The following is a 9,130-nucleotide window of genomic DNA, read 5'->3' on the forward strand; positions in this document are numbered from 1 at the left end:
AACATCACTTTCCGTTGCACGAAGCTCCCTCATAAAAGCTTCGCTACCCATGTCCTCCTCAGCAATTCGAAAGAACCGACTGCTTGAGCAAATACCTTTAGACCTTCGCTCAGAAGACTTGGAGCTAGGCACTCGCGGAGGCCTATCGCCATGCCTCTTCGTGGACTCCGAAGGACGCAAAACCTTTGGAACCCCCATTTTCATGGCGCACGAATCCTTAGATTCCGCACCAGACTTCTTGGCCTTCTTGACGGCTGGCTCCTCGACCGACTTCGCGGAAGATGCGAAAGCACTTGTGCCCCTCTTCTTCTCATGAGGAGCTTCGCGGGGCTGTACGCAACTTTCATCCTTGCGAAGCTACGATTCACCCTAATTTGCTCTAAGCACATGACCGAACAAGAGTCACGCTCCTTCGAAAGATAAGGTCCAGCAAGCACAACTGCCTCTTGTTCAACTTCCTCGACGATCATGTCGTCAGAAACCCCATCCGGTTTTGTCAAACTAAAATCAGGGAACAGAAGCTCTTCCTTCACTCCAGCAACCCGGACCTTCGTGAAAGACTCCGGCAGCCATCCTGTGGTCAGAGGCCAGACCTTCGTGGCCAAGTATTCCTCAATTAGATCGCGACCGCTTATGATGCGCGCCGCAGAAATAAATGTAGAATAGTACTCCTTGTAACCAAGCGCAGGCCTATAGAAATCCGCCTTGGTTATGTGCTTGAACTCCTCAATCTTCGCAGCAAGAAGATAGGAAACTTCTCCCGAAGAATCATACCCTGGGAAACCTATCTTCGCATAGAACCAATGCTGCACCCAATCATCCTCCCACTCGTTCTTTTTACAGTAAGACAGTTCCACCCTCTCAATTTCCTGTGTCTTGTTTGCCCTTCTCGGGTGACACAAGCAACACCCACTCTGAGCAGAATACACCTGCGGCTCCTCATTAAAAGAAACCTTCTGTGTCTGTGGATGCATCTCATAAAGCCTACAGAAAGCATCCACGTTCACTGGCCCCTCGAAGGTCTTAACTGCCTAGAAGAACTTCGATAATTGCACGATTGCATTGGGGGTCAAATGATGAATCCGAAGACCAAAGCAAGCCAAGATCTTTGAAAAAGCAGGATCAAGCGGGAATCACAATCCAGCAACAAAGATGTCTCGAAACACTACACATTCCCCTTCCCGAGGGTCTGGGGTCACCTCATCTTCAGGAGCTCGGCAAATACCAGGGCCAAAAAAATATCCCTTCCGCTCATAGCTCTCGACCAAATCTTTAGTCGCCCAAGACTGACCAAAAAATCAAGGAAGGAGGAGGCTTCTCCCGACTACCCATTAGTTCCGAAGGATCGGCGTCCACGTTCGATAAATCTTCCTCCCCCTCGGACAGCGACCTCCTCTCTTCCTCCGAAGGTTCAATGTCCTCGGATCCCACAGCCCTGGCAGTAAGCTTCAACCGGGCCATCCCTAAACAAACCAAGCGTTCGGAGTCACGTCAGTTAAAAAAACTTACAAAGAGTTAGCAGAACACCCCACAAACTTCCTCTCCAATTTACTTCAGCACCTCGAAGGATGGGGCAAAGCAAAAACTGGTCGCTTTCACGACTTGAAGGATGGGGCGAATCGAAAAGCACCGCGTGTCGAAAAAGACAAGCTGGCGGAGGTTTGCGAAAGTTGTGAGCGTGAAAGCAACCCCCCCTTCGCCCCCTTTTATAGGAGGGTAACTTCGCACTGTTCACCCAACAGTAAAATCGAGGAGAAGTTAGAACGACGACAAACCGGATCGTGACGCGAGTCGTCGAACACCTTCGGTTCACGCCCACCTCCGACCTTCAAGGAGACGCTTTCACATGAATGTGTTTTCCCGATCTTCTTTCTTCGAAGGTTCGGCCGATCGGAGTCAGCCCTCGCCCACGAGGGGCTACTGTTGGGGATCGCCCCCTCGCGAAGGTGGCGAGACCCGAAGGTGTTGCGAAGGTGTTGCGAAGGCTACCGTACCTGCTAACAAAAAGAGATGTTCTTTCCTGTCTTTTGTAAAGAAACAGGGACACTCGAGCACCAGAGACACCGAAGGTTGGTGTAGCTGATCAAGATCGTATTCCCGAGGGTGATGATGAGAACCTTCGGATGCGGCAGGCAGCCTAAAAGCGGAAAGCAATCAAGGCGGAGCTCCACAAGGTGCGCCGAAGGTTCCCATCGAAAATTGCCAAGCAACATGAAGCATGTGATTCGGGTAGGAGTGTACAAGTCGAACTGTCTTACCCGGGAAATTACCAAACACCCCTACTGTAATCTCTTGACCTCCGGGAAAACCGGAGGGGCATTCTGGGAATGCTGTAATAAGGTTGGGGGTATAAATAGCCCCCTACCCAAACATTGTAGGGGGGGGGGGACATTCTAGGAATTGTAGTGCAATTACGATTGTGCTAATTGTTCCTTTGTGTTATACATTGTTCTGTATCCTCGTTTTCCTTTCTCTGTCTGGTGATCATGCCCAAGATCCCAACAGGGAGATACATAACTGATCCTGAATGTGTAAGGGTCTAATCTTTGCTAGGGATAGATCCATAAGTGCATATTATTACTGCGTGCATCTAACACTTAGCTGAACTTTTGCATGGATTTTTTTATTGGAGGATCAACCGAGAACCCATGATGGTCCACTCCATGAGCAACTTCTCAATGTAGTCGACAATTTATGTCATTTCATTTTGCTTGAAGTGGTCCATATAAATGGATATTTTGTTCACCCTGAACATGAATTGGCAATTGAAAAAAATATGAAGGCTTCCGTAAGTGGGACATTCAGCACCTCTGTACTGGCTCCAATAGCATTAATCAGGGGGAATAGGACAAAATCATGTATTCTATGGGCTCTTTGATGATGTATGTACTCTAATGATGCACTATAATGATATACTTCTACGTGATTTAATTTTGAATTTGTAATTATTTATATTTAAGAAATATATTCAACGTCGGTCACAATATCGTTTGATCACGCACTAGCTTGATAGATGAAAATTGGCAGGAAACAAAAATTAAAAACAGCAGGACACATATTTGGAAAATTTAAAAATAGTGAATATTTAGGCGGGAACCTCATTTCTAGAGGCGGGTGATGCCCTGACGCGCCCCTGGAAATACATTTACAGGGGCAGGTAACCCTTGATAATATATTTCCAAGGACGGGTGATGTCGTGACCCGTCCTTGAAAACCCAACATTTGTAGCTGCGAGAGATAGGGGCAGGTATCGCGCCCGCCCCTACAAATGCTATTTTACCCACCTCAACAAACATTTTATGTAGTAGTGAAACCCTTTTTCTTAGACTAAACTATGCTTGCTTTTTTATATAAGTTTAACAAAAGATAACTTTTTAGTGTTCATAATTACAGACTTATATTATCTCATTTTGTAAAAAATGAGTTAGAAACAGTTAATTCTGTGGCCATCCAATCTGACAAAAATATGAGAACGGTGTATTGGTGCTTGCAAGTTGTTACGATGATGTGTCGCTGCATGTTTTGGAGAGCATACATGCTGTTCAGTTTCGGCCTTAGCAGTTCATGGAGTTCACCCTGTCAAATTCTAACACACGCATGCAACGCACATGACTCTATAAATTGTAAATTCAAATCATCGGTCTGTCTTCCAATAGTAGGTCTGTTTTATTGAAATTTGGAACATAAAATTCTGAATGATTGAAATCACAACAGATCAGAAAATGAAAAAAAATGAGCAATAATATGGAAGGCTACAGCTTCCCAGATATCAAATCTCCCACATATGGTACTTGCAGCCATGCATGAGCAACTTGCATGGCAGCATATATCCAGCACAATCCAGAATTTTCAAACTTCGGTAGATTCATATGTGTCCATTTGTGCCTTTGGAGACCTACGAAAATAACATGTGATTAGGAAACTGCACGCTAATAACATGCATGATGTTCATTATAAACAGAGTAAGAAAAATAAACATCTAGCTAACCACTTGGTATCGCTTGTCTTCTTTGTAGTAGCGGTCGAACGCTAGGGTGTCCTTGATATCCTGAAAAGATGGCATGATGCTAGGTGGAGCTACACCGCCACCTTTTATTGAAGCTAAAGCATCCTGCAAGCAGAGATACTTGTATTCATGTATTGAGAACAACAACTAGTGCTTTCAGCACAAAAATGAACATATTGTTTCCAAAGATCTGTTAATGCCCAAAGATTAAGTTATGTATTTTTAAAAAGAAAAAAAAATCCAGTTTACACCCTCGAACTACCACAAGAGTCTGACTTTGAACGTTCAACTATAAAACCGGATACCAAAAAGACTATCCAACTATCTAAACTGAGCAAATTTGGCCACTAGAGTAGTTTCATAGGTGGTTTAAAAATATTCAAATTTAAACTAAAAAATCATGAGCAATTTATTTCCAATTAGAAAAATATAAAACTAGTACTATTTTTAAAAAAATCTAAACTAACTATTGGCACTCTGAGTTTTTTCATATTCCTAGTAATTGTTTGCATGTAGTTATCCCTATTATTCTTAGTAAATAAGATTCACATAGATCATTATAGATAGGTTGTAATTTAGAAAAAAAATTGATACCCGTCTCATATTTTTATGACTTAAAATAAATTAATTTTGGTTTTTTAGCTATAACTAGAATTTAAAAATAAAAAATACAAAACCACCTTTGAAACCATCCCAATGGCCAAACTTAGTTGACTTCAGCAATTAGATAGCTCTCATTATTCAGTTTATATAATTGAAGGTATGGCCCATAAGGTCTGGGTACTTGATTCGGGGCTAGGGATGATGTCGAGCGCAGCAGCAGGCCAGGCCATATAGGAACATGTCAATTGGCCCATTAGACTAGTAACTGCACATGTGCAATAAGCCCAGCTGCTGCTTAGTGCGAAGCCAACGCGGTAGCAAAACTCATGACCCTTCTCGGCTCAGCCTCATGCCAGCTGCCAGCTGCGGCAAAGCCTGAGAGTGATAGGGGCAAGTTGCCCCACTATGCTGTGGTGGTAGGTCCGCCCTTGCTCAATAGAAGTAGTGATTTTTCTATGAAAAAAATGCCAGTTTTCTCAACAGAACTAGTTGTGACTTTTTTAAAAAGAAGGAATCTCAGTTCCTTGGTCGGGAGGGGCCGGGATCTCATGGGGAGCTCTCATGGGAGAGAGCCGGAGGTTTGTCGGACACCCGTGGATTCCGAGTTATACATTGAGTTGCATGTCGTATGCTTGTTTTTGGTAGGAGTATGCATGCTAATGCAAGGAGACTATCATGTGGAGTCAAGAATGTGTACAAGCTGAGGAGTTCGTATTATATCTGGCCAATTAGCAGTGGCGGAGCTAGAACGTAAGTCAAGAAGGGGGCATTAGTAATAATCTATTGTTTAATATGCTTTTTTTAAATTTTCAAGCATCAATTAGTTCCTAAATTTCGCAATTAGCAAGGAGGGGCCATGATCCCTGCTGGACCTACATATAGCACAGCCTGTGCCAATTAGTTGCTCCGGAGTATAATAGCATATAGATGTTGACAGGTTTTTGTAACGTGAGAAATAGAGAATAAAATTAGAAAGCCTAAGCTGTCGCGGCCTCGGAAATCTTTATGTTGTTATATTTCTCGCGTTTGCGGCGTTTGTTAGATCCTAGTGAAAAGCCAACAAATACTACGTGCCTTGTGTTCAAACAAAAAAATAAATTTTTACATGATTCATCCTTGATATATAATAATGATAAATAAAAAATAAGGTCACATGCTTCATATGTATTGTGTAAGTACAAACCTCCATTGCACGCATTGACACGCCAAGTAAGGATACTGAATAGACTATGAGGCTGTAACCAATTTCTCCAAGTTCCACAGGGCTCAGTATGGGAGTTTTACCACCTTCTATAATGTTTATCTGTAGAACAGATTGTAAATATTCACAGGTCATGTCACTGCTACAGGAAGGAACAACTTCATCAAGCAAATAATAAAAAGGACATTTGTCGTTCACGAGCGAATATGAGCAGTAGAAATAAATTTTTTTTGAGGGCAGCAGTAGAAATAATTTGTAAAGTGGCACAGATATCCTTTTCAATTCATACTAGTAATATGAGAAAATGGAGATGGTGTAAACAAATCAGTTCATCGTACATATCTATTTTATACTTCAACATATGTTTTTGGGTGCATCCTTTCAACATCCTAGTCAAATTCACTGGAAGTCAACAATGATGATGATGAGTTTCATACTAAAAGATCTGGACAAATGCAGGAACAACCATAATAAACCCACAATTGACATGTAACTAGAAAAGCAACGGAGACATGCATAGAACAATCTTACCATCTTTGGAATTCCTGGGGCAACTGCACAGAATGCCTTCATCTCTTCCACTGAACCAAGGGCGTCAATTAAGAGGACATCAGCACCAACATCGGCAAAAGCTTGTACTCTCCATAATGCTTCCTCAAAAGAAATGGCTTGACGTGAATCTGTCCTTGCCACAATGACAAGGTCAGAGCCACTTTCGTTCCTGGCATCAACAGCAGCTTTTATGTGCATGACGGCATCCTCCCTTGAGACCACTTTCCTTCCTTCGGTATGTCCACATGCTTTAGGCGACACCTTAAAATTGCAACACATGTCAATTTGTGTGAGGATAAATAAAACAGAAGGATCAAATTATGAAATTGAAAGTCTTCCCAACACCACTTTCATTATGCTAAGCTTGTCACAGTTTCTGAACCACAAACCTTGTGAGATGCTCTAAGTAGTAAAGAACATGACATCTTATTTGGATTGAGACTACTGATCATGAGTATTTTGCATTGATCAAAAATAAAACATGACATTTAGTTCCTGTAAAAGACTATCTACAAGAACATCGTATATGGTTAAGAACAGGATAGTATATATGGCACATCTTGTAGCTAACAAGGGGTTTAAACTACAGCACAAAATTGACTATGCGCTATGAGGACATGTTTATTAAAGCAGCAACGTTTCTTCTTGGTTTGATTTATTAAAGCAGCAACAGTATAATTCGTCTCGACTATGACTTTGACGGCATCATGTTAAACCCATTTTCACACGAGCATCCGGCAAACTTGGAATTTAACAAGTCCACCAGCTACAGTCTTTGTTTTGGGAAGTGGCAGGGTTTATTATCAAATTAAAGCTAATAGTAGAGACAACAACAGTTTAGGAACTCATCGTTGCAGTCAGAGTTAAACCTGACAAGGACCATATGTGATACTATGTTAGCTAATAATAAGGTGACAATATATGAAAGGATTATTGATTAATATTAGAGGGCACCTGATCTTCAAGCATGATTCCAGCAAAACCAGCATTGATGTACCCTTTGATGGTTCTCTTGATGCCCATAGAGTTTCCATAGCCATTGTCCCCATCACCAAGCACTGGAATCGATACAGATTCGTTGATCAGACGCCCTTGGTCCACCATTTCTCCATAGGAAATGAGGCCAACGTCAGGCAAGCCAAGCCTGGTGGCCGAAACGCAGAAACCTGAAAAAGACATGAGAAAAGACTCCAATGTTTGAGATACATCGAACATCTGTGAAAAAAGTAGTTGCGTAAGCATCCATGCAGTCGTCACAATGACGAACGCAATTCAACGCGATTTTGATTAAAAAAAATCCTCGTGATGACGAAGTCGTCAGTTAGTCTACGCGAGCGAGGCCGGGAGGGGAGCACACGCACCGCTCATGAAGCCGATCTCGAAGCCGGCGCGCTCGATGAGGCGGGCGGCGAGCGCGTCGAAGCAGCATGGCGCCTGGTGCGCGCCGGGCTTGGCGAGGATCCGGCGGAACGCCGCGGCCGGGGACTCCCCCGGGCGGATAACGCGGGTGGTCTCGTCGGCGGCGAAGTAAGGGCAGCGCGCGGCCATGCTGGCACGGTTAGTTGGCCGGAGCAGGAGGCTAGCAGCTGCCTGCTGGAGACTCTGGGAGAGGAGGGGATGGATGGGGTGGCAGAGCAGAAGGCCGGGAGTGTCAGGGCCTGTGGTGTGGTGTGACTGACTTGCATTATGGTCATGGTTTAAATAGACCGACGACGCCCGCCAATCGAACAGGTGATTAGACGCAAATGGAGTATTCTAATTTTTCCCACCGACGACATCACTGGCCTTCTCTCTCCTATTGTAACCTAACCATACGGAGTTCTGCATATACTAGTCACGTGGACTACCTACGCCACGGATAAATTTTTAACTAAAAAATTTTTAAGTTGTTTCTAATTAATTAATACCATTATAACATTGTACTACCTATAGAGAAACACCTTATGGTTTTGGTAGATTAATTAGACTACGTGAGTAAGTTACTAGTCCTTTTCAAATATTAGTATAAATACGGTGTGAAAGCGTTGTTTAAATAGCCCCATATAACATTGCTATAATTTCACTAGTTTATCCCAGGTGTTCAAATTGGATAGAGTAACCAAAGTTTAGCCGAGGGTCCAAGGTGGCTAAATTTTAGTTTTAGCCACTGTTTGTCTATACGGCCGTTTAGTCTGTTTACAGCCGTATAAATGCTACACAATGGCTAGTCTATTTAATTAGCCGTTTATCCTATTTGATGCTTGTCTAACCCGTTTAAAGGTCTTTTTAGTCGGACCGGTTACCGTCAGGCTAATACTTTTGGCCTGTCTAAACATACCTTAGCTACACGAAATATTTTCAACTCCGCTAATTATGTTTTAATTTTGTATATGCAGGCCGAGGCTGCTTCATCTCCTTCACACCAGAGGCCTAGCAACGAGGTTAAAAATCTTTCTAGCCGCATAAAATCCATGATTGTGATTGTGATTTTGGAATAATGGATATGATCGAGACACCGAACATGTATCCAAAGGTCGGTGTCCATAAATCCCTTACGTTTGTGAGCTTGGCGCATGATTAATCATAGCACTGCTATAATTTCGCTAGTTTAGCCAGGTATCCAAATTGGTTTGGCGCATGATTAATCATAACACTGCTATAATTTCGCTAGTTTAGCCAAGGTATCCGAATTGGATAGGGTAACTTAAGTTTAGCAGGGGTTAAAGGCAGCTAGCTAAACTTTAGTTTTAGCCGCTGTTTGCCTACACGGCCGTTTAGCCCGTTTATTG

The 9,130-nt window shown here is 42.9% G+C and overlaps 1 protein-coding gene across 1 annotated transcript; it reads right to left on the reverse strand.

Moving 5' to 3' along the window:
* Positions 1–3,639: 3,639 nt before the first annotated feature.
* LOC120640725 (2,3-dimethylmalate lyase-like) lies at positions 3,640–8,042 on the reverse strand. The gene is made up of 6 exons (XM_039916640.1): positions 7,724–8,042; positions 7,317–7,528; positions 6,342–6,623; positions 5,793–5,912; positions 3,989–4,111; positions 3,640–3,895 (listed from the first exon to the last, which is right to left on the reverse strand). The coding sequence occupies exons 1-6, from the start codon at positions 7,908–7,910 to the stop codon at positions 3,866–3,868; spliced, it is 954 nt and encodes a 317-aa protein (XP_039772574.1). The 5' UTR covers positions 7,911–8,042; the 3' UTR covers positions 3,640–3,865.
* Positions 8,043–9,130: the final 1,088 nt, after the last annotated feature.

Source organism: Panicum virgatum, chromosome 7K (assembly GCF_016808335.1).
Source record: "Panicum virgatum strain AP13 chromosome 7K, P.virgatum_v5, whole genome shotgun sequence".
In the NCBI taxonomy this organism is placed as follows: Eukaryota; Viridiplantae; Streptophyta; class Magnoliopsida; order Poales; family Poaceae; genus Panicum; species Panicum virgatum.